The sequence below is a fragment of the Diadema antillarum genome, unplaced genomic scaffold (genome assembly GCF_040938485.1).
Source record: "Diadema antillarum isolate AM-2024a unplaced genomic scaffold, OU_Dant_1.0 seq00000693_RagTag, whole genome shotgun sequence".
NCBI lineage: Eukaryota > Metazoa > Echinodermata > Echinoidea > Diadematoida > Diadematidae > Diadema > Diadema antillarum.
Window position 1 is genome coordinate 3,822,074 of NW_027271598.1, and position 26,575 is coordinate 3,848,648.

The 26,575-nt window shown below is 38.5% G+C and overlaps 1 protein-coding gene across 1 annotated transcript in view; it reads left to right on the top strand.

Moving 5' to 3' along the window:
* The window catches only part of LOC139737465 (proteasome maturation protein-like), a 71,129-nt gene that overhangs the window by 31,692 nt on the left and 12,862 nt on the right, over window positions 1–26,575 (top strand). Inside the window, exons 3-5 of the mRNA XM_071648141.1 lie at window positions 505–565; window positions 8,982–9,083; window positions 9,904–9,997. Coding sequence (XP_071504242.1) covers window positions 505–565; window positions 8,982–9,083; window positions 9,904–9,997 — 257 coding nt within the window. The remainder of the gene's footprint in view (window positions 1–504; window positions 566–8,981; window positions 9,084–9,903; window positions 9,998–26,575) is intronic.

Below are 26,575 nucleotides of genomic sequence, written 5' to 3' on the forward strand. Positions count from 1 at the left end.
ACATCTTGACCATCAATTTCCTGAAATTATTGAAGTGGAATTGTATGAATTTTCATGACTACCAAAATAGAAAAAAAAAAGAAAAAAAAAATGCTTGCTTGCCTAGCCCCACAAATGCATATCCATGTTGGAACATTTATCTTAACTGACCTACGATATAGGCAGGGTAAACTGCCAAACACTGTGTTGCTGTCACATTCTCTCTGTTGTCTATTTTGTTTCATCTATTTCATACCTGCTGCAAAGTTCACTCCCGGCAATGGGACATCATTATGAGCGTAATGTACCCTTGTAAACTTTAAACCTTCTGTTGTTACCTTCTGTTGTTACCTGGTGCAACACATTGATACGTGTTTTAGTAAATGGTGAACATGAGAATTTGGAACATGAAAAAATGGAGCTGATATAACACAGCAGTGATATATGATATCACAGTGAGATGCCTTTGATGTGTTAATTCATGTGAGTTTAATCAGTTTTATTTCATTCTCATTTTCTTTGCAGACCTACCAGTGTGAAACATGAATTGGTCACATCTCACCCACTGGAAAAATCAGAGAAAAATGTAAGCAAAAAGAGGAGTACTTCTTGAGGCACTGTTGATTGCAATTTGTTTTTATTTTGTATGAGCTAATTGTTTGCCTGATCATTTGCTTCTTGAATTGCAGGCAAGAATTAAAAGGTAAGATACCAGGGTTGACTTTGAGGATAAGGGGAGAAGTTCACAGATTCTCTAATACATGACTTTGTATGGTGCTATTTACATTTTGATAACTTAGGCCAACTTACTCTGATATTAATGAAAGTAATGGCGATGCTAATGAGATCAACTCAGCCATAAGAAGAGAAAGAAGGTACTTTTAAATATTTCTAACATTATTGCCTGACTCAGCTCAAAGATTTAATGTGCTGTTTCAGTCCTTTCACTCCTTCCAACAGAAATAACTTTTTGTGGATGAAAAATCTCCCTTTCATATGTGTAAGTATGTCAAAGTGTGTGTATGAATGTGGTTGAATTGGCTAGATTTACATCTTCATTAGATAAGACGAATATTTCCTTTCCCCCAGACTAATGACATTTTCACACTTCTGTGCAGGAATTTTTGGTGGGGCGCACAAAATCTCCCATTTCCCATCACCTGGCATTGAATGATATTGAAGTTAATCCAGAAAAATTCGAATTTTGCAGCTTTCCAATTTTAGGATACTACCACATCAGTGTACTTTGCATTGTGTGTGTGATTCATCATCTAAATGCAGCTATTTCCTTTTTTTGTAGATGCCACAATGGGGTTTTCATCATGTTCACAGAGTATAAGAGAAACTGTCGAATTGATGTTTTCATCACTTGAATACACAGCTGAGCCTGAAGTATTTGGCATAATTTGAACTTCAAGTGTTACACAGAAACTTCTTCAAAACCACATTTAGTGACGAGAAATTACAAACATGAATTTCATGTACTGGAATAAGAATTTTGAGTACGGTAAACCTTACCAGTACACAGTCCTTTATGCCTGCCTCATACAGCTGCAAAATGTAAGGAAAACTTGCAATTATATATATAGTTTATCAGGAGATTCTCACTAATGCATACATTATTGCTATGATGGGTTATGACCACGGGACTGTCACCAACAGAAAAGATGATTGCAACCAATCACACGCTGTGCTTCTGTAGTCAGCTGGGAGTGTACATGAGCATTATCAATGAATTTAAGCAGCCACAATCAGTGCAGTGTACAGTTAAAAGTAAACATTAGGAAAATGTTATGTTTACCATCCTTCCTTGTATGTAGATCATGTTGAGAAAGAGGGTCTTTGCCTCTTAACCCTCTTAAAGGTATTAGCCCACATTTGCAAACCCACGAAAATCAAAACTGCATAAAACAGGTCCAATATGACTTCAAGTACAAGTTATAACAGTAACATACCTCACCTGTTGCTATTTGTCTATACCATTCGATAAAAGAGAGAAAATCATCGTTTTAAAATCAATTTTCAAACCGGGTCAACCTGACCCAAAATCGAATTACGAGCGCGGGCTAGCTACGTACATGTAACTTACACATGATTCGCATGCATGTAGTACGTACGTGGACCGGAGCTAGCGAGCGTTATACGCATGCATACGGTGCATTTTCATTTATTTTTATGAAAGTAATGGACTAATTGGAACGAAATTTTGCACAGGTGTTACTGCAATCATACCCAAACTCCATGCTAACTATGAGACCAATTGCTGCAGGTTTACAAAAGTGGGCTAATACCTTTAACGCCATTAATAGGCTGTATATGCATAATGTTAGTAGGAGTTTGAGATGGTGGCTCTGAGAGACTTAAGGTGTCAGAGTTTGGTTATATTTACGTAGTCCATCCAAAGCCCCCTCTCTGTCAGTGGTGTGAAAGGAAAGAGGGCAGTAGTAAATGAAAAGAGGCAAAAGTCCGCTGAGTTGGGAATTTCACTGGAAATCTCACAGGAAAGCGCAATAAATTTCTGGAAAGGAAACCCGTCTGTTAACTTTTCTTGCTGATTCATACTTGGTGAGAATCGAATTATCCTGGCTTCCCACTTCTCTCCGAAATCAGTCACTTGAGGGCAGCCTTCAGAGAAAAAAGTTGTCATATCACGTTTGCCAAAGATGTAGGCATCATGAGAATAGATAATGCCATTAATCATTCATGTATGAAATTTATGTGAGTGATTAGAGCTGGGTTAAGTTGCATTGGATGTGGGCATGGAGTGCTGCCAAAATGAAGTGTGTCACTTTCTTAAGACGATTATCCTTTTTATCATTCCACAATCACCGACTTGCAAATTTAAAATTTTGTGTAAGTTTCATTTGGAGGAACCAGTTGGTGTGGAAGGAAACAAAAAGAGCCATTGTGCACAAAGTCTAAATTTTTCATTTTAAGCTGATTGCCGTCATTCCAGTGATTTAATCAAGTAATCATTTGTTGAATTCAATGAAATCATCCTGGGAGATTTTGATGATTCCAACCAAATACAGCCGAGTATTTTTTATGCATTCATAGGTAAGCTGATATGTATCCCCTGTCCCCTTTCATTGTTACCTGTAGCCACAATACATATGACTTTATTCTTGATCTCACACCCATGAAGCTGAAAAAGGAAAGGATAATTCATTGTCTTGACAATGAATGCCATGAAAGCAGTTACTGTAAAGTCAAGATTTATAGGCTATTTGTAGCTTCGGCAGTGATGCTCATTAAGTTTAGAAAATATAGTTTCCTGTGCCTTTAATCAAATATGTGCAAAAACAATATGTCTATAACTTTGCAACACTCGGTAAGAAAGTTAGTCTCGTGAGAGAAGTGCAGTAACTTTCTCTCCAAATATGGAGTGTTACCTATCACGATCATATTTACATTTAACCATGAGGGCATCGTAGGGATGTATGTATTCAAACAAATTGTGACCTTTGTGATATGTGATTTTAAAAATCAACTTTCCCTTTGGTGATCTGTTGCTCTATCCTCCAGTGCTTTCTTGTCATACAACTTTATCATTGCTGACATTTTTCTCTCTTTTTTTTTTTTGGGGGGGGGGGGGGCTGCTTACGATTCTGTGAACTATGAAGTAAATCTTGATGTCTTGCCAAGCATCTTGCTGATTGCATAATTGGGATGGGGGCGGTGAGATAGGTTTGAATACTCCTATTTTATCGGGGGTTGTTTGTAAACATGTCAAAAGCCCTAACAACTAGCTGTCATCATTAATCATCTGTTACCACCAGACAGTTGTTGCACCTCAGTTGTGTAATGCATCCTCAACAGTACACCTTTGACGAGATATATGTGTACATATTGCATGCAAGCTCAGAGCCCATCTGATAACTCCTAATGACTCTGTGATCATATCCTGTTCTTCTTATCGTAAAAAAAGGTGCTGAAAGAGCTCCAAGTAGGAATGGGCCTCATACTATTGATAGCTGCTGTGAAAATACAGGAGCCAAAACTTCCAGATTGTCTCATAGTTCTCTAATGGTTGAGTTGAGAGGCATCAAGGGAAGCTGCTTGCATAGTGAGAAAGAAAGTACCATTTGTACCCCTTCTCTTCCGGCTTGTTATATTTTTACCTCATGTCATTCAAAAGGAACAACTGTCATCTCAATTTGATGTCATGTTTGTTCCAATATCATTTCGGTTAAACCTCTTCATGCTTTGGCCTTGGAAAAAAAAAAACAGGGGAAAGATTCCATAATTTCCATACATAGATATTTGTTTGAGTATTGCATGATCTTGTAGGTGCCCTCTGCAAGAATGTTTGATGCCATAATTTTGTTCTCCCCTTTTTTGCCCATCATGATATAAAAGTACATGTTATAAACTTTATACAGCAGATACTTAGCGAGTCTAATTTTACAGGAATTGAGACTTCCTGACAATCTTCCAAGTGGTTGAATTTGTGCTCTTTGAGTACTTTATAACAGTAATGGATTGAAAATTGTAAGCATGCATGTCACATTTATGTCGTGATCAGAGGTATTACTTTCATGTGTTGTGAATTTGCAAAATAAAAACCTCACATATATGTTCTATCTAATGAAAATACATACAATTTCTATAGTGCCCTTTTCCATTCTGATTAAATACTCGAGGCACTTTACACCAAAACAAAAAGATTGAAGGTACCATACAAGAAGAAGAAGAAGAAAAAGAAGAAGAAATGAATGTCTTTCTTCAAAACACACGGTTTGCCAAGTTAGATTTAGGTTGCTGCTAAAAGATATGATAGAGTTTGAGTCTTTTAGCTCATGTGGAAGTAAGTTCTACAGTGTTGGTCCAGTGTGAGCAAAAACCTGTTCCACGCAAGATTTCTTAGAAAGTGGAATATGTGTAAGAGACCAGAAGTTGAGGATCGAAGAGTTGGTGTGTGTTGGTATTGATGAAACAAACATGCATTGTAATCAGGAGCTGTCAATGACACGATATACACCAGAAGAAGTATTCAGTACATGAATATGTTTGTGAGTGTTTTAAAAGTGAAGACGAATGTGTAGATGCAGCTGGTTTTCAAACTTCAGCACGGACAAGTATTATCAATTCTGACGTATCATGTCTTCAGAGTTGTTCAAGAGGAAACTTTTAAAGGTATCGTTTCAAACACTCAGGTTGCATAAAACAAAACAAGTCATCTTTTTTCTTGGTTTTTTTTTGTGTGTGTGTGTGTGTGCAAGGATTACAGTTTTATGTTTACTTGATTCGCTGTCATAGTCATCATGATTATGCCAAAAGGAGGTAATAGCACGAAATATGTAATCCTGGCATAATTTACAGTGAAACTGCCTTTTGTTCATACCATCCATGATTGGACATCATATAGAAATGTTGACTTTAAAAATAAGAATTTGTCAAAAAAGTATGGAAAGTATGCAATATTTTCTTCCTCATGATTCTGTGAAAACGATGGAATTTGTCAAACCACAACTTCAAACTTGAAGACCCAGCTAGTGCCAACAAGATGAAATTCTCCTAAACCACAAAGTTTAATTGTGTCTGATTTAATGAATTCCCCCCAGATAAGCCCATTAGCAGTTGGTTAATCAAATATCCTGGCATGGTTAAGGAAGCAGAATCAAGAGTGAGTAATCTTTATGTATACAATGTATGTGAAGTTATTTTTACATACTTCCCACAAATCATTCCATTAAGCTAGAGGTAGAGATAGCTTATACAGAGAGAGACAGCTAGAGAGACATTTAAATTGCTTGTGTGGGTGTTAAGAGAGAGGCCGGCCGCTATTTGGCATCGAGTTATTTATCGTATAATATATATATGTCGTATGGATATATCTTGTATCAATCTGAGAGCATTCAGACACAACTCCCAATAGACATCAGTTGTATGGCAGCATCAAACCTCGCACACTGTCACGTGTCATCGGAAGCTGAGGAATATGTATGAGTCTCTCCCTTGCATAGTTCGAACTTGCAAGGGCTTTGCGCATTTTGTTTGTACTATGTGGTGCATTCGTGTGGTAGTGCTCGCTAAACCCTAGTGGGTACAGCAAATGAAGCCCACCTAGTAATGCAATATATGGATATGAGAATATCCAGACACAAATATTATAGTTTTGATGTCATATATAATGGAAATGATCCTCAACCATGATTTTTTTTTACATGTACATTTTATGATGCGTATCCATACAACGTATCGATAAAAGAGCATTCAGACACATAAGAAGGTGCTTTAGCTATATGTCATATATCCGTATGACAACTCCGTAGTAAGGGAAATCAGAGAGGGAAAGGAAGATACTGTACATTTTCACAAGGGTTTAATTCTCGAGAATCACCGTAAATTTAACAACATGCGAAAATGTTGCCATACCCTAGGTTGATAGTGCACTAAATTGCGATTGCGTGGGCATCCATTCGCAAAAACAACATCTTGCGAAATTATCTGTGATCTCCTCATTCGCGAAAATATCTGTACATGAAAATAACAACTTATACAGTAGGTAGAGAAAGAGAATGGCTCAACATTGACATTTACTGCTGTCCCATAGGATTACCGCTATGGTTCAATTGGAGTGCATTGCCCTGTATAGATATGATCTAGTTACGAAAATTGAACTTTGAATGTGGATACATTCTGGACAGACCTGGTACAGATGTAATTTGGGAATAGTCTTAAATGGAATTACTATCAAAAACATCAGAATACATTAGATTTAACATTGCTTGTAATTGCTTTTTAAAGTTTTGTTGTTAGAAGATAGAGGAGGACATTATAAAGGCACAAAAAGCAGAGTACTATAGAAATGAAATACATTGATCAGATAACAAGTTGCGTACTTGGTATTATCATAACTTTCTGGAAAATGACCCCAAAATTGAGGGTACACCTCCTCAGAGACCATTATGGTCACATGTGATTATGTGAGATGTGATTCGATAAGAAGAATGAGTAGTATGTATAGCAGTAACAGGTAAAAGGTTAAGTTTTTTAGAATTATTTCCTGTCTGATTTTTAAAGGGTTCCGTTTTGTTGTCATTGTGACACTTTCGACAATTTGATGAAGATATCTATAAGATGCAATATTTCCTGGTCATCTTGCCAGAAGTGGTTACTACAGCCTGTAGCTCTTTAAGGTATCCCATATACTGCATTTTGAAAGCAAAGGACTGTACCCTCGTCGTCTTTCGATACACTTCTTCTGTCCACCCGAATGCTCCTCAACAGGAAATGATTACGAAGAACAATTGAATGCTTTCAAACCGCTTCTCTTCCTCTGCATCCTGGCCTGTATTTACACAGACGTCACATTCTCTTCTCCGGACCCGCAAGATGTATAAACATGTGGCCGCTGCTTGTTTACACGTGCGTAAACACCTGCGAACAGACGCACTTCCTCTTTTCCGTCATTTGGGAGTGATTTTGATGGGCAGACTGGGTCAGTTTTCCTGCTGCCTTTTGGCAAGATTTTTTGTGTCGACTTTTTGGTCAACTTTCACACTGGATCGTATCAGCTCAGGCTCTTGTGCTAAAAAATGTCGATAAACACCATAGTTCACTGAATTCAGAACTATTGCATGTCTATAAAGTGCTGGATTAACTTCCAGCTGTCATTGTGCAGAATGTGTTCTTGGTGATGTGGCATTATGTGTGTCTGATTCCTGATACTCCAGTTCTTTCTTATTGTTCCCAAGAATAATTAAAGATCTGTCTCACACACGGTCCGTGCACATACTTACACAAACAACTGCCAAAATAAGTAAAATTGTATTGATGATAAGCTGTTTCAGTACTACCGTTGTGTGTGTGTGTGTGTGTGTGTGTGTGTGTGTGTGTGTTTTCAAGGTGTACATCATAGTCATCATCACTACCATCATGATGACAAGGCTTTAGGATGCCATTCTGTCTTGAAAGTCATGTGACTGCATTTGTGTAGCCCTACTGCGGAATCTATAAAAAGAAACAAGAGATGTGCCTTGTGCATAATGTGCCTGTTCATGTAACATACAATGTACTTTGATCTGGTGGTATCTACACCCTGGTATTCAACAAATGCATTTTTTTTTTCTTTCCTGTATTTCTCCTTTCTTTTTCTTTCATTTCTCTTTTGTGTGTGTGCCTACAGTTTTGTTTTTTCTTCTGACGACCTAGCTACCTCCACTCATAAAGCATTTGATTTTTTTTTTACCAGTTTCTCCCACACATAATCTCTAGTTTCAAATGTAATTTTGGCTTACTTTAGAATCATTTTAAGTGTATTCTGCGATTTTTTTGTATATCAAACATTTCGTTCCCTTTGCTGGTGTTTAATTTCTTTCTTTTTTCTTCTATTTTTATAGTTGTTAATAGTTGTTTGATGTTTAGATATATGCTACGATTTTGATTTGTAAAAAACATAGAGCTTTAAAGAGGTCATACATCCCCTAAACATGCGCTAAACGTTAGTGAGAATGTCTCAAAAGGTATGCGAACAGTTTGCGGTTACGTGGTAAAATGATTGGAAAAACTTCACAGATTTCGTGAAACATACGCGAGACATTCTCTAAAGTTTCAGGGTCTGTTTGGGGTTTCATGAACATTTTGCGAACATTGCGCGTGTCTTGCGAAGGTCTTGCGCATGTGACGAGGCTTTAAAGACACTTTTGAGAACAAATCATGAGCAAATCACGACCAAGTGTGCGGAAAAGGTTCGCAAAAAATTTCAGAATTTTTTGAAATTCTCGCCAAAGTAAAAACGACATCTGCGAACGAACAATTGATGACACTTCCCAACGCCCACGTTCGTTTGGCGATCTTTTGCAGACTAAAATACAAATATTGGATTTTGCCCTTCGCATCCTTCGCAAATCGTTCACGTGCTCCGTGAAATCAGGCCTTAAAGCACATTTTAACATGTACGTTTGTGGAAAATGCACAATGTAAATATACACTGTATCATTGTTATTATTATTACTGTGGATTCCTCCCTTTTTTCCCTCCGTCTCCTCCAATCACAGTTTTGGAAGAACCATCAAGAGCAGGAGTTTGCCAATTTGAGGACGGTCCAGGGCATGCACGCACCTCTGAGGCTCATGATGGAACGCAGTATACTGGCCCAGGTAGTCTTGCTGCAAAGAGTTTTAATACTTTTTTCAGTTGATGAATACGTTGTTTCATTCTATTAGTTTGTATTTTTCTGCTTGTTAATTTGTCTTAGTAGGTTAGGGAAAATGAATGAGCAAAACATTTACTCACAAATGTTCATAATTATAAGTGGGATGCATCTATGTTATCTAACTGTTATGTATCAGTTTATCCTGCTTCACTCTTACCAAATTGGCACGAAAGGCTCTGAAGAGGGGAGTTGTTTTGTTTTTGTTTTTATTTTTTCTTCGGGAACAAGGTTTAGGATTTATTTTTCCTCTTTCCACATCTCTTTGAAATTTTGTTTCCTTTCTTTCTTTCTTTCTTTTCCAAAGAACAAGAACAGGACAAATCTAAATATCAGAATGGATTTGTCAATATGTAGAAGGTGCGCATTAGAAAGTCACCACCTGTGGGATATCTTTCAATAGTTTTAGATTAAAAAGTTGAATTCCTGCTGCACATGAAGTATGAATGGTGTGTTTTGATGTACAAAGTGCCTCCAATACCTTCCATTTGGAATTTCTTCATGGATTGTGAGAAAGATGTGGATTATTTTTTCCACAGCATCAACATCACTGAAGAAAAAAAAAAAAATCTTTTTTCCATGGCACACCAATCAAGATATAAAATTTTATATGAAAAAAACAGTATAAATTGAAGGAATATGAAAGATGTTCATGTATGTAGTGCTGATTGAAGATTATTTTGATGAGGTAAAACCCAGGCTGTAGAATAGCCTTTATGAAGGATTAAAAAATGTACAATAAAATGTATTCTGTGCTCCTTTCACAGTCTGAGAGTCCTGACGTTCTGCCTTCATCAAACGCGCTCAGTGACTCCCTCACAGGACGAGATTGTGAAATTGGATTTGAAGATGTCCTAAATGGTACAGTCACTGATTGTCTTAATCTGTCAATGTGTGTCAGTGTGTGTTTTGTTTCTGTGTGTAAATTTGGTAATAATATGACTCATTCTGCTGGCTTTGTGTAAATCACTGGTCATTATTGGTCAGTTTGGACTGTCAGACTTCTAAGGGAAGGTAAGTAACGGTATGTGTTTGGAATGGCGTCAATTCCAAATGATGCGTTTGTCAGCCAGTAGCTTTGATTTGTTAAGGCAAGATCTTTGTTTATTAAAGTCAGTACAGGGCCTGCCTGATCTCTGGGCTTATATCTCCTTGGATCATCAAAAAAAAAAAGAAAAAAGATTAAATAATATTGAAAAGACATATTTCCATATTTGGTATTTGAATGAAATTACCATATAATGAATGGAATCAATGCAATATATTACATTTTGTTCAGAAACAGAACTTTACAAATTTAAAACAAAACTACTACTGATTTCTTGGATTGAAACAGCATAAACATGAAGTCATGATGTATTATATACAGACACCAACATCATAACTTTATATTCTTTTTGAATATGTTCATGTTCATTCTTCTTTTTTTTTTTCTTTTTTTATCTCACTTCTATCCATACCACAGACAAATGTGAAAGAATTCTCTTGACAACTTCTAACTGTAACTTATTGAAACAAATGAAGTTAGAAATGATAACTTTGTACCGTTTTAGCACAAGGGCACATGGAATGATTAGTAAGTGATGTGCAGGGCACACAGGAAAAAGCAGATCAGCCTTTCAATGCCAAACTCTCCCCCATCTGACACCTGCAAAATAATGGATAAGTTGCACAAATAATAGTAGAAACAAACAAAAAAAACTTTCAAGGTTATGTTTTTCTTGCTGTAGTCTGTTTGAATTTGCTTTTGTTCCTATACATTTCTGGTCTGCATGAATTGAAGCATCTAGAATGAATGTGTATTCTGAAGAAGATCTGTGATATGCAATGGCACTTGGATCATTGGAACATTTCATTGGAACAGTCATACATGCTAACTCAAGGGAGACACAAATGAAATTTGAACATGGCGGTAGCATTCATAATTTCCATGAAAAGACAGTCATGCAACATTCATATGGGGGGGGGGGGTAAAAAAGACATCGATGCATGCCGTGCAAGTATCGATTTCTCGTCATTCAGGTTTATTCTCATTCATGGCAACATGGCCACGGCTCGCGAGTATAGGGCTCGTGGAATTGCAAGGTTAGCGTTTCCACCTCAGCATTTGAGCCATCGGTCTTTCCCCCACCAGGTGTGGTTTGCTAGTTACTGTTTCACTAGAGCAACGAAATGAGGACAAGAAGATGTGGAAATCCAGGTTTTGGGTGCTCCCAGGTAATCTAATTAGGTGATGTTTTCATTGGAGGAGAACAACACCCCAGCATACACGCAATCTAATTTCCCAGTTTAGGCCATAACATCTTCATTTCTTTCTTACGTTGTGACCTACCCACCTCCTGTGAGTAAAAATGTATCTTCCCCCCCCCCCCCCCTCTCTCTCTCTCTCTCTCTCTGTAGTTTTTCTGTTGAATTTACCTCCATAGATGAGCTTCAGCAACAATAGGAAATACAGCTTATTTTGTTTTATTGGCTCAATCAAAAGCTTATCTTCTAAATAAGAGGCTTAGTAGTTGTATTTATGAACACTTTAGACTTTAATCCTCTTCATTTTAAATTGATTAGATCCCAAACTTGGGTGTATGGTTTGATAGTGTGGTATTCTTTAACCATGATCATGTAATTGTGATATTTTCATTAGTAGCTTGGTCGTTGAAGCAAAGTGTATGTATTTCTTTGGTGTGGATATGTTCCATATTCATCATCATTCTGAATATTCCACAGCAAATTGAAACAAGAGAATCATATGATGATCAAATTCAACCTGTTTTATTATTCGTAGGCATGCCCTTGTATCTAAGACAGAGTTAAGACTAATAGGTTCTTAATAGCCACATTGGCTGATAGATACAGGCAACCCCTGTTGCAACGCACTCCTCGGGACTGGCAGTTTTCTTTCGTTACATCGAAATTTCATTATAACCAAACAGTAAACTACATGAAGATGATATAGATGATAATTTGGGACCTGAATTTTACTTCATTGCAACAAAAATTTTGTTGTAACTGTGTGCACTGTATGAGGATGTATGTTTAACAATCAGCAGTATATTCAGTATCCTCTCTTTTTAAGAAAGATATTCTAACTTTTCCGTAAATAGAATACATAGTCATTGACCATTGTACTCTCTCGTAAATTGATTACATCAGGCCGACTTTAGGCTTGTGTAATTTGTTCCCCCGAAGAGCTTGCGTATTTGTGGTGAGTGACAAATCGTCCGAATGCATTTTTTCCCTCTTTTTTTTTTTTGCGTGGCACAAACGAGGAGTGACCGTTCGCGGGCCAGGAAGGAGTGCGTTTGACCCCCGGTGTGTGACCCTCCAGAGCAAGGATGGGCACTCCCAGGTCATGATTAGGACCAATCAGGTGACATCCGACGAGAAAGAATACACTTGTCACGTTCTGAAGGTGAAAAGTTCGGTCTCCTTGGAGCATCATCAGCAGCCTTGGCTGCAGTCTTGAATTAAAAACTCTTCCAGTTGATTTATGAGGCACGTGTGTAACTCCAGCATGTGATGAGAGGATTCAAGGGTTTGCAAGTTAGATGTGAAATGCCCCAAGCGTCCTTTTTTTTTTCTTTGTGGAAGGTACATAACATGGAAAGAGAAGATTACAGTTAGACAAGACATAGGCAGGATCAAACAATTTGAATACAAATCAGGTTCACTCATGCGTTTACAGCCAACTGAAAGAATGCTACACATTGGACAAACTACAAGTTCCCTTGCAAATTAGTGTAATGATAACTTCTCGAAGCGTAAAATATGCTCAGCAATATTTTGGTGTCACATGACAACATTTGAAAATACAGGCCCATATTATTTTTGAAAAACACAAATTCTATAGACCTAAAAGCTGTATACTTAAAACTCATTGCGGCATGAGTCATAAGTCTTTAGAAACAGAGGAAAGATGTGTGTGCGTCAAAATAGTTACCGTCGATTCAGAAATCACACATGAATTTCTAATGTGAACGGGTTGTTAGCGTGCAACGACATTTTATGCCTGTAAGTAACCTCAGCTCATGGTCAATGTTATATAACTCTCCCTCATTCCCACAGTACATCTCACTCTCTCTTTTGGCCTTGCCTTGCAGGATGCTTCACATAATCTCATTAAATAAGAGGCACCAGAATTTGTGCTGGGCGTACATCTTTCAGTCGCAAAGATGATTTACTGCTCTGCCAGTGTTTCGACACATTTTTTCTCTTTATTTTTTTTTTCAGTTTGATTTTTCCCCCCTTTTATTTCAAAGAGCAAGTATGTGTCATTCATTTGACGTTTTTTCTTTGTTTGATACTGATACAAAGCTAATCTTAGATACTGATAATTTGGAAAGCAAATATGAGAACAATTTCTCACTTGACTAATTCTCTTCCTGTATTGATTGATAAAGTTTTGTTCTATGAATGCCCAGATGGTGGTAGACATTGGAAGACATGAATGTTTAAAAAGTAAGAAAAAAAAAAAGATTTAAAGAGAAACTGCTGTCATTTCAAATTTGCATATTAAAGATACTGAGCAAAATATCTCTTTGTCATAGAATATTTTATTATCATCTATGAATCTAACCTGGGCACCATTTCATGAAAATTGTCAGCCCTGACAAGTTGTCATTCTCTGACAATTTCAGTAAAATCCTTGGTTTTGATTGGCTGAGAAGCTGTGGTCACCTGACTGTTACTATATGGTGATTGTCAGAGACTGACAACTTGTCGGGGCTGGACAACTTTCATAAAAGCGGTGCCCAGATTTGGTGGGGGATTTTTGCAATCCTTTCTTGAAATTTTATGGATGAATTGTCACCATTGCAATGAATTACAGGTTGATAAGCTGAGAATCATTCCGTTGTTGCTCTTTTCTCTGTGAATGCGACATAGGCTGTATTGAAGCCAGAATTGAGCTTTTCTTCAAATCTCATTCCTCAACCACCACCAACCAAACCTAAGCACATGTGCAAGCTGGGGTAAAACAAGCAAACAGACAGACAAACAAACAAACACATGTGCAGAGATGAGTTTTGTTTCATTGTAAGGAGTTTTTGAAATAACAGCAATTTGGTCATTAGTTTCTATGCAGCATGATTGCAGTGGCAGCAGGCATTAGAAATTCGGAATGGAACAAAAGCAGTGATTTCCTCCTGCAAGAATCATTGTTTTTGAGTATTTTTGATATCATCCGTTTTCCTGGGAAACGATCCTAACAGATTGAGTGATGCAGTCAAGGGCACAATAAGTTTCTCTAAACAGTTCACAGTGATGAGTTATTTGGATCGCACTTTTCAGTTCATCGTATTTTATCAGCCCACACCCGAATCCAATAGAAATGGAAAAAGTAGAGTAGGGTGAAAATCAAACATAAAGACGGGGTTAGGATGCGATTGAGGGGTGTGGATGAGAGATATAATCACTCTATGCTGCGTTTGCTTGCCAATCCGCTGAATTGCATATACAGCTTCATATCCCCAGTGGGCCATGTGAGGTGATGTCACCTTCTCTCTCTCTCTCTCTCTCTCTCTCTCTCTCTCCTGTGAAACTTTGATGTCACCCCTGACACAAACTTTGATAACTTCCGGATCCTCAAAAAAGAGGGCTTTCGTTATTATTCATTTGTTGTGCAGGGGGCTGGGAGCAAGGAGGTTGGGGGCAGGGGTGAGGAAGAAGGGTGCAAAAGGAGAGGGGTGGGGCTCGTTTAAAGGAGTAGGTTAACACCAAGGCCATGTATACAGACATATCTTCCTGGTTGAGCTCCTTTACACATAGCATTTCCAAGGAGTGCCTACGGTAAGTCATAGTGCCATCTCATGAAATGTGTCCTGTCCTTGCTTTACCCCTGCCGTTGTGGCTTCGTGCAGCCAGTGTTGGCAGTGACACCAGACTCGATAACTTCCGATGAGGCACTGACGAGTGTGGTGTGACAAAGTTTTGTTGCCCCACCCCCTACCTCCTACCCCTTGTGTTTTTCCCTTGGGTAATTTGCCCTTGGAAGTTCTTTTAGCAACTTTTATTTTTTTTTTAATGCCTCTGCCACAAAGTGTCGCCAGAGGCAGTTATGTTTTCGGGTTGTCTGTCTGTCTGTCTGTCTGTCTTTCCGTTTGTTAACGTTTTTGTGGACAGTGTAACCAAAGTACTGTTTGAAGTATCCAAATGAAACTTGGCATATACCGCTATGTATGTATAAGTGGACGAAGCTGTGCCTAGTATACAGGTACGCATACCAAAGGTCAACAGTCAAGGTCTAATTCTTAAAATTTTGTTATTTCCCCATATCGCTGCAATGCCAAAAGATATTTTCTTGAAACTTACTGTATACATGTATTACTTGATAAAGAATCTCTAGGGAAAGTTTTGGGCCGTTGGGTAAAAGGTAGAAGGTCAAGTGAAAATGCTGAGAATTTCTCCATATCTCCATAACTTAATACATGTGCATGTACTGTCTGACAATTATTGTTTTGAAAATTTGGGGGTCATGGGGGTCAAAGGTCAGGTTGAAATGCAAAAACTCTAGTATTTAGCACTGAAATACAGTATTTTCTCCACACCTTGGGAATTACAATCATGTACTCAATACACTTAAATAAACTAGGTATTTACACATGTACATGCATTACTGCACAGTGATTTTGCAGGGAAAGAGTTGGGGCATGGGGTCAAAGGTCAAGTTGAAATGCTAAAATTGCACTATATTTTCCATATCTTGAAAATGGCTCCTAGTATTGTCATGAAAATGGGTGTATTTACTACCAGATAATGATTATTTGCCAATCACGTAAAACTGTTGTCTCACATTAGCAAAATGCATCGTTGACTTGTTGGGAGAATAATGCAATGTAGCAGATGCATATGAGTTGCCATTGCAACGTTTCTACTTCTTTGAGTGTTAGTGTGATTTATATACATGTTTAAATAGAAAAAACAAAACCTCTTTAGATTGCATTGCTTTTGCAACTGCTAAAATACTTTCATAGAAGTTATATGAAAGAAACAAATTTAGGAGAATTAGACTGAAATTAGAAATATAATGAGAAAGTTATGACTGTATGACTATACTGTGGCTCTGGATATTAAAGGTTTTCTAGCATTAGGCAGATAATAATTGAAATTGAATGCTGTGTCCTTTTTTGTGAGTGAATATTCAATTTCCTCCCATGCGTTTCTTTTTCCACAGTCATAACTATTGAAGCAGTGCTGTGAAAGGTCTGATTCTAGAGCATTGCAAGTTGTGTGTGTGTGTGTGTGTGTGTGTGTGTGTGTGTGTGTGTGTGTGTGTGTTATTTGAAGTAGATATATATTTCCCTTGCAGTGTAAGGGATATCATGAGTCAATGTTTGTTTGTTTGTTTGTTGTTTTGGCCAGCAATTTCCATGCTGCCCTGAGTCGGCTCATGATGCATGGTACATCGGAAGCAGCCGTGGATCATTCATAGGCTGATAGGAGTAGGAAGTTAAAGCCATAGGATGATACACTCTTCATGTAAAATCTGTGAGCCAGCAGGGGGACGTAATTCTCCCCTGTTCCCCCATTTCCTCGAGGGGCAGAGATGTTGAAAAGAAACAATAGAGATAGGGTAGGCCAAAACATTTACTATCGCCATTCACAATCTTGGTGAAATGTAAGTTTTGTGTGAATTTTTTTTTTCTAAATGTGAATATGCAAAAATTGAAAATAAATTCTGAGGCTCTCTACCCCCTCCCTTTTTTTTTTTCTTTTATTTTTCAGTAGGTGTGAAGTGTGAATTTGGTAGCGAGGCATCCAGAAAGTGGTGTTCGCTAGAGATTGGATGCTCAACTATGTTGTTCACGTGACATGTTACACTTGGGTCGATTTGCATAACTGAAGCACTTATGAAGCACCCTTATGCCCTGCTCATGTGCTGCTACAGATTGCTGCTCATACAGTGAGCCACAGTGGGCAGAATGAGTTATTTCCTTCATAGTGAAGTGCATGCCGGGTTTGTTAGCTATACTGTCAGAATTTTTAGCATTTCCAGCGCGATATTTTGATTGAGTTTGAACTCAAGAGTAGATTCCTGAAAGTGTAATCCTCACAGTCTTCGCATTTGAAAAATGGCCCTACTGTGCAATGACCGGCTCTGATGTTACTTAACAAGAGATATATATAAAAGAAGATGCTGTTCCAAGGATACATGTAGATTCAGGAAAGATACACCGTGTCTTGTGCGTCAAGGTGCCAGGGAGTTGAATATCAAGTACATTGGGTGCCCTTTATTTGATGGGATGGTAGTAATCAGTGTTTGATACAATCAGCAGCTCCAGAAATAGCTGGAAATCCCAGGATACACGACCTACCAGCTGCATCTTTCGAAGATTTTGTTGGACTGTATGGTTTTGAAATGATTGCTGTAAATGTATGATGAGCACCAGAATAGTTTCTGATGAGATCAATATTCCATCAGATATCTTGCCAAGAAATTGTTCTCCGTATATGCCATCCCGTAATTCTCATTTTTAGGAATTTGTCAGAAGGTTTTTTTGTTTGTTTGCTTGTTTCATGTGTATGTGTGTGTGTGTGTGTGTATGTGTTTGTATGTTCATGTGTACTGCATATATGTAGAAATATGAATGACCTTCTAGCATATATTGAAATTAGGTCTACATGCCGCCAAATATCAATGCATCAAGGCAGATGCCACCTACAGAAGTAATTTGTCCCAGATTTGGCAAATGCTGTTCCTTTTTTACGTTTCTGTGACGGATATTCGGAACGTAGCCATGGCAAAAGATAATATTTGACACAAATTACTAAATATAGATGTCTTGCGATAAATTAGACTTGTCTTCATAAATCCAGATCTGATAACAAATGTTTTTCCCCCCATCAGTGACCTTAATCTTGGACAGGAAGAGTGATAGATGTCTCAAGGAGCTGTAGATTTTCTGTGTAATGTCTGAAAGGTTTCCAAAGATACAATAGTAGTGGTCTCTCTCCTTTGATGTTAGTTTGTCTCCCCCCTTTTCATTAGAACCCCAATATTTTTGGCAGGAGGCATACAGAAGCCCCTGTAGGGCACACGCCGTCACATGCCAATTATGGTGACTTACACTGAGTGTGCCATTTCCTGTCTGTCACCTGAGTTTCCTGTCCGTTTTAGCACACATGAGGGCACTCTTCGCTCTTTGACTGCAATTTCCCAGGGGGTGTAGTACTAGCAGCTTACGATGAGTGCGTGGTAGCTTGTCTGTTGGCAGAATGGTACTCTCAGTAGAAATAGTTTAAAGTGTTATTTATATATATGTTTAATTGTATATAGTATATATTTTCTCTTTCTATTCATGAATTTTTTGAGGGTTTTCTTTTCCTCGGTGTAATTTTTGTCATCATCCATCATCATGGAGATGACTGTGATTATCATGATGAAAGTTCTTTTGCTTCCTCCCACAAATTGCAATAGACTTTACACTTGCAAATATAACAGCTTGATTCCTGGTGTTGCACCTTCAATTTAACCCAAACAATTATGGACTCGCTGTTACTATGATAATGATGGGATACCAGCAGAACAAACAAATTTTAAAAAATGAAACTTCCAGTTTATAGAAGAAAAACAGCTGTACCAATGAATTTTTGCATAGTTTTCATAGTCTGATCATCAAATTTGTGTGTAATATTCATAGTCTGATCATCAACGTCGTTAGGGGGTTTATTATATGACAGCAGATGTCAAAGCTTCTGGAAGAATCTTTAGACCACCATGTAGCACAGAGTGGAGTTACTCTGGAAGTACTGTAAAAGTGGATATTTTCGCGTGACTAATTTTTCGTGCTTGGCAGGGTAAGAAGAGTTTCACATGTTTTTTATTCCGCGGTATCAAGACGTTATCTACTGGAACGTGTGGCAAGCGAAAATGTTTGCGTGCTTTTATATTTGTGCTAGTTTCTGGTTGCACGAAATGCGCGAAAATTTCCATTTTTACAGTATGCCATAGGAGAGGTAAGCTGTGTGGTTTTAGTGAAGTGCTGCTTCTTAATTACCAGGTATTGGTAGTAGTCTAAATTTGCATAGATAATACTATGCACGGTATGAAAGACAATATTCAGGAAGCTGAGCAAGACCCCGTTGTTGATGAGGAAATTGAGAAAGCCGACCCACGGCCAACCTGACGTGTCGCCTTTATTTTCGTCCGTCATGCCAATGGTGAGAATCGCTGCTGATTAATGCAGGGCTGGGATAGTTGGGGGGGGGGGTGGGGAGTGGTGGGGCTGCAAACGATCAGAGTCAGCGAGAGTTTGCAAACAGGTGTCTTCAGGTGATAGGAGACGATGGACAGAAACTTTTGTCCGGGCGATGACAAATCGCATCCCTCTCCCCCGAATGATCAATCTGAGAGTGAAACGTGTAGAAAGAGACAAAAACAAATGGCAGATTTTGTTTTGTTTTGTTTCTGTTTCTGCTCTCATCATTTGCTTTTTGTCCTTTCAAGCAGCCTTTCTTTTTTGTATCTTATTGGTTCTTCCGATGAACATACCACGTCGTCGGTGCAGTCCAGCGAGAGCTAATGTCTGCCATTGTCTGTGCGATTCCTTTTTTTGGGAGGTGACATAATCTTGCGTAAATGCTCGTTGCCCCCGAGAGAGGAAGGCAGACCAGCGCAAGTGACATCCTTCATTAGGCTGTACGGCAGTGATCGTTCCCTACTCCGGTGGTTTGCGCACTGCATTGTTTGGGGTTTATCAGGTATATCTCCGCAAGCCGCTATTCCCAACACCCCTTCTGACCTAGTCACTGAAGAATGCCAGCCTCTCAGTATATTTCTTGATCCAGTCATGGGGGGAATCATAATGATGTTAGGCCCAGCTTCATTTGGCACTGTGTATTTTAGCACAGCTTGTAAATGTAGCACCACTCCAGAAACTTGACTATGAGAGACAGCTAGAGTAAGATAAAACAAACACAATGGTATGGGTCTCATAAAATCAGACATGAAATTACTGTATACGCCAAATATTTCACGAGGTTTTTATATTTGCACATTTCGTGAAATTATTTGCAAAATTAAAGACACACGAAAATGATGTTTCTGATCACGATATGAATGTGACGCACATGCATATTTTCCTCCATTCAGTACGGTACTCCATGATCACAAATTTAACCACTCGTGAAATCATCAGGAAGTCCCGATTCGCAAAAATTTTGACTTACTAAATATTTCGTGTATACAGTAGGTTACGCAGCTTTGGCCCAATAGCCAGTGATCGTTCTCATCCCTTGTAGCAGTGGGTACTGCATATGTATTTCAATTAGTCATCTTTGTGTCAAGTTGTTTTTATTGTAACTGATTAAAAAATTTATGGCAGTTACAGGCAGTTTGTCAAAATGTTGCAGTGAGAACAAGGTGAGGCAAGAATCATTAATTGGAATGAAGATCTTAAATGTTTATGGCGTTATGGTCACATGATTAAATCCCTTATCCTCTCTCTCTCTCTCTCAATGCTTTCTTAAAATTCTCTTGCACATAAGTAACATAAATTTCAGTGTACTTGCCTCTAAAATGTTGAAAGCAGGATGCTTGTATAAAGATTGAAAAGTTTCAAATCAACACTGATGAATAGAAAAAGGGGGCTGCAAAGTGAAATAGTTTGTTGCCCATGGCAACTCACACACCCAACCTGAGAGGGGGCCTTTCCACAGTTCTCTGTTGACGACTGACTGACGAGTGCTCCAGCACCCACATGCCTCGGAATTGGCCATCGCACAGAGACATGAAAAAATGGGGAAAGTTGTGGAGGAGGTTTCCTGACAGGCTTCGTCTGACAAGAGAGGGCGTGATTCCTGTCTGGGAACTCCCCAACACTTTTCATGTGGCTGTCTGTTTGTGTGTGTGTGTATTTCTTTTAAAGAGAGATAAAGATAAAGGGAGGGAGTTAGTAAGGATTAAAGGAGCTATGATGACCATGTAGCTCTGAGTTTTGATAGTCAGATATCAACTTATACTTATTCTTGACTTTTTCCATTAAAGGGACTGTACAGTACTGGTTGAGGTGAGGATTCAGCCTGTAACATTTTGCGAGATATTTTGAAACCACTCTATAAAATATTAAAGAGCATCCAATTCTAAGGGGAATCAAAAAGTTTATTTAATGAAAATCAGTTTTGAAATGACTGAGATATCTAAAAACAGGGAAAAACAAAGACATCCTAATAAAAGTCGTGGCCTGTCAATTTTATTAGGATTGCTTTTTTTGATATCTCAACCATTTCAAGGCCAATTTTCAATAAATAAATGTTGAATCCTTCTTGAAATTACATGCTCTTTCATATTATTTCTCATTATCTCACCCCCCAAAAAAATGTTATAAACCTGAATCCTTACCTCAACCAGTACTGTACAGTCCCTTTAAAGTCTGTCCAACTTGATACCTAAGAAAATTGGTCTGTTGAAACATGGTTTCCACATGTACAAACATAATTATATAAGGTGAAAGGAACATAAAATGAATCAAAGAAACTTATCCTACTTAAAAAAATAAATAAATTGACTTATAGTTTCAAAGTTGTCTGATTTTCCTTCCCAAGGGTAGAAATTTGAAACTGAATTTGAAGACACACTGGACCACCTATTTGTGTTGATGTTGTCTTTCAGGAGGGGTCAAGGTAATTTGCTTTGTGGACAGGAACTGAATTTGGGTCAAGCATGCAGTCACAGTGGGTAAAGGATATTGGTCATTTGTTACTAGGATTGTGTGTATGTCTGTGTGTGTGTCTGTTTGTCTGTGTGTGTGTGTGTGTGTGTGTGTGTGTGTGTGTGAGAAAAAATACATAATTGAAGTCTTTCACAGAGAGGAAACTTCATTTTATCCAACTAGATTTCATCTTACCCTAGACATAGTTCCCCATGCATTCAAGCGTGTTTTTGTTTGAGACCCTCTCCCTCCTTCGGGCGACGCAATATGATTGCCACATCCTCACACCATGTGGTTGTATGAATATTCAATGTACTGTACGAGCTGAAATTTTCGCGTACAGATATTTTCCCGAATTACTACGTGGAGGACATTTTCGCGTGTTGTTAATTTCGCGGTTGCGAGGATCTAACTGAACTTAGTTATTTGCGCGTTGTTATTTTCGTGCGTTCTTATTTTTGCGGTTCAAAGGCGTTTCACAAAATTCGCAAAAATAAAACCACGGCAAAAATTTCAGCTCGTACAGTATTCTCCACTTGATTGATGGACATTTTTGCGTGTTGTTAATTTCGCGGTTGCGAGGATCTAACTGAACTTAGTTATTTGCGCGTTGTTATTTTCGTGCGTTGTTATTTTCGCGGTTCAAAGGCGTTTCACAAAATTCGCGAAAATAAAACCACGGCAAAAATTTCAGCTCGTACAGTATTCTCCACTTGATTGATGGAGAGGTTGAAAATATAATTTCCAGTGAACAATACTTATTTTCTTTGTACTGTGTATGCCATATAGTTAGCAAGCCTAATTTTTTTTTACGAATCAGGACTTTGTGACAATTTCTCAAGTGGTTAACTTCATGATCGTTGAGTACAAAATTGAAGGGAGAAATGTATGCATGCATGTGCACATTCATGCCAGGATCAGAGTTGATATTTTCATGTGTTTTTTGATTTGTGAATAGCACCTGACTCGCGAAATTTGTGAAAAAAAGCCTTGCAAAATATTTAGCGTATACAGTGTATCAACCTATACGAACATATGTTACTCAGATGTGGTGACTTTGACATGACTTTGACAGGGACTTTGAACAAACTCATCAAATCAACATTGAGGAATAAAAGATTACTAGCAAATGATTCCATCATGTACGTAACATTAGACTTCTTCCATGCTTGTAGAGCCATCTGCGGTTTCTCAAACAAACCATTGACACGTTCAATTTCACGAAGGATGTGGTGATATTGAAGGATGCACATTGACGGTATTGACGTTACACTCTGGATTTGCAAAAACTGGACATGAAACAGAACAAGAACAGGGGCTTTACTCTCTCTCTCTGCAGAGGGAAATACAGATCAGCGCTTATCGTATGCAATCTGATCAGTAATTGGATCTACAACGTGTCATTTGACATGCAGTTAGCAGTGTGCTGGTCAGGGTCGCATCATTGTTTGTGGGAGGATGGTGAATTAGGTCGCCATTGGCGAGGATGTCGGCGCAGAGGATATTGATCTGTGAGACTGATGAACTGCTCTTCCACGAATATCCGCTCCGACGAGGAGGGCATCTTTCTTTCGTGTTTTGGTGGTTACCATGTATGGCCGGAGCATGCGAGATCTGGTTACATGCAATGTCAGGAAATGCAGCATTAGCGTTCATTCCAGTTTATATGAAAGGAGACCAGGATTTCCATGTCTCTCGCCTCTCTCCTCTCGCTCTGCGTGCAAAGTTTTTGAGTCACATATTTTCTCTGGCATGCCTTCTCTGTTACAACTAAATTGTTTCTCTGCCCACAAAATATTGGCAGGGGTGTGTAAATCAGAGTTCATTTGTGTACTGTAGTGTCACTCATGGTCATATGACATATGCCAGTATTAGTGTCATCTTATGCATGGCCTTGTGCTAGTGTCATATTTCCATGCTGTTCCTGTATTTCTTCAATTCACAATGAGTCAAAGTTTATTCTTTCTCCTGGTTGTGGGTTTGATCTACCTCCTGTAAAACACAAATTATTCGCGGCATGAAAATTTCGCGAATTGGAGCTGACGGGCTTTCTTGCAGCATAAAATTTTCGTGAATTGCCAATGGCATCCAATGCATATTGTGTAGGCAAGAACTTTCGCGTATTTTTTTAATTTTGCAAATTTTGGCACTCGCAAAATTCGCAAAATTAAAATGCATGCGAACATTCCTCGTTTTGCAGTATTACTTCTGCAAGACTCTTTCATTTGTTCACCAAGAGAGCATGTTAGTATTAGACCGGTCTAGTAACGAAGTGCCATGCATGGATTCAGAGCTCAACACAGATGAAAGAGAACTTGGGTTTTTTGTTGTTCCTAAGCTCGGTGTCGAGAGGATAGAGTGAAAAGCACCCTTTGAAAGAACACCCAAACGGAGCTTATATGGAACGGCAAAATTGAACCCACTGAGATTTTTTTTTTTTTTTTGCAACATGACCCCATCCTTCCGAGTTGGGGAGACTAAATGCGATTTACCAGGAAATGATATTAAGGCTAGAATTGCTATTTTCGGTAGTCCCTGCGACGTAAGACCCACTGGATGCAAAAGTGCAGAAGGAAGGAACCAATGATCGAGGCCCACTTTTTGTTTCATTTGCAAATACGCAAAGGGCATTTGAAACTGCCATTTATGCACGCCGGCATTTCTACATGGAGTTACCCTCCACCCAAGAGTCGTGGTGAAATTTAGTTAAAAGGCATTGTTTCCAACAAAATGGTGTTCTGATGTCATTGTAGTGTTGTTGTTGTTTTTTTAACATAAGTTACAAGAGCATGTAGCCAGTTTCATAAGTTCATATTGGTATATTGTGCAGAAGAACAATACTGGCCAAGAACAAACACTTTGCATTAGTTACATTTTTTACCCATTATGACATTTAGCATTGGTAATTGGTTGTTGTTGTTGTTGTTGTTTGTTGTTTTGTGGGGGTTTTTTTTGGGGGGGGCAGTGGCTGATAGTGACGTGATAAGTCTATTACTCACCTACTCTGTTTAGATAGGATCTAACAAATGGCGTCAGATCACAGGCAGTCTAAATCCTGTCTGTGTTTTCATACTGGTAGTAAAAAATTTCAGGGAAGTCGTATAATTTTACAGCTTTATCAATGTAAACTTCTGAGACTTTATCAAGAGAATGTGTTGCCAGGCAACTCCCATTATAACATTTGAAGTCCTCAGTCCTCACTTTTCTTTCATTATATCGAAATTTCTTTTTAGCTGAATAAAATGAAGTATAAAAGATACATAAGTAATAGTTTGGGAACCTGAATGTTTACTTTATTGTTATGCAATTTTGTTTTCACCTTGTTCATTATAACAGGAGTGCACTGTTGTATTTTAGAAAAAAAAAGTGAGAATCAGCAGAATGCTGTGGACTTTGTGAGGCGGAGCTTTATGTCTCCAGTCAGTTGAGACTGTCACATTTTCGTCTGTGAAACTGATCATAATGATGACCTTTCCCTGAACCAGCCATATACGTGTATGACAGAAAAAAGTTTTTCCCCAGACTCAGATGATTTTATTATTTTGGTTACTTCTAGTTAAAGATTTGCTACCCGTTTGTTCCCCTGTGTATGCCGTACGTGTGTGTGTACATTTGCATGATTTTTATGATTGCTTGGACTAGTTTTCTGGTGTCATTCCTAGTCTTGATCCTGAAAGATGTTATTATTTTTGTGCTGGGTGCAGAGGGTTCATAGATGATGCAATTGGGGGGGGGGGGGGAGTTACTGTATCGGCTACTGTATCCCTACGTTGACATGAGGTATCTGTTACTCCTGGTGTGGAACACATTGTCATCATTTTGCTTCAAACTTTTTTTTTTTCACATTGCGACACAAAAAGCACAAAAGTGCGGTATTGAAGAAAAATGATGAGTTCTCACCAAAGTAGGGTGCATTCATTGGCTCAGCAGTCCGCAGCATGCAACTACGGCTGTGATTTAAAAAAAAAAAAAAATGACTGAGCAACTAGCTACAAATTTTGTGTGTAGTCATAGGGAAGAATCCACACAGTGTTTGAAAATCTTTCTGCAGTAAGCATTAATATTGCAATGGTTGCACCCAATTTCACGCAAGTTTAAAGAAATCACACTCAGATGGGTAATGCTATGCTGAAGTAATTTTTTTTTCTTTTATTTGCCATCGCAGCTTCACCTATAGTTTTACTATGTGACAGACCAATACAAGTCACATCAGATGAGGGTTTGACCATAAAATCATTTTGAGACTAAAATCTTTGTGGCCAACTTTTCCATTGCAGTAGCACCCCTCCCTCATCCAAGTCTAGTTTTGTCAGCAAATATCAGTGTGTTTGTTAGTATCAATCAACTTTCTATATTCATTTGAACTTTGTGTGTGTCTTACTGATCAAAATTGAATGGACTTTTATACCATCAACCATTCCAAAAAAAATTTTTTTTTTTGCTTCCTCAAACTGTTGCTATCAAAACTTTTTAGAGAGGTAGAAGTGTGTAAGGGGTAGAGGAGGGTGGTTCGTGATTGATTTAACCTTGACCTTACTGGACACCGTGCCCCCATTAGCTAGCTCTCCACCACCACATTTGCAGAGAGCTACAAATTGTGATGCGTTGGAACACATGTTCCGCCCATCACAATCCTGTTGTTATCTGCAGCAACAGGCAGCACACTCACCCCCAAGTTGGGCACCTAATGGAGTAAACAAATTGCTTGGTGCTCATGGCTTTAGTTTTCTTCTAGTCCTTGGTTACTGGGGAGGGGGGGGGGGGGAGGGGGTTGAGGGGAGGGGATCGAGGAGCA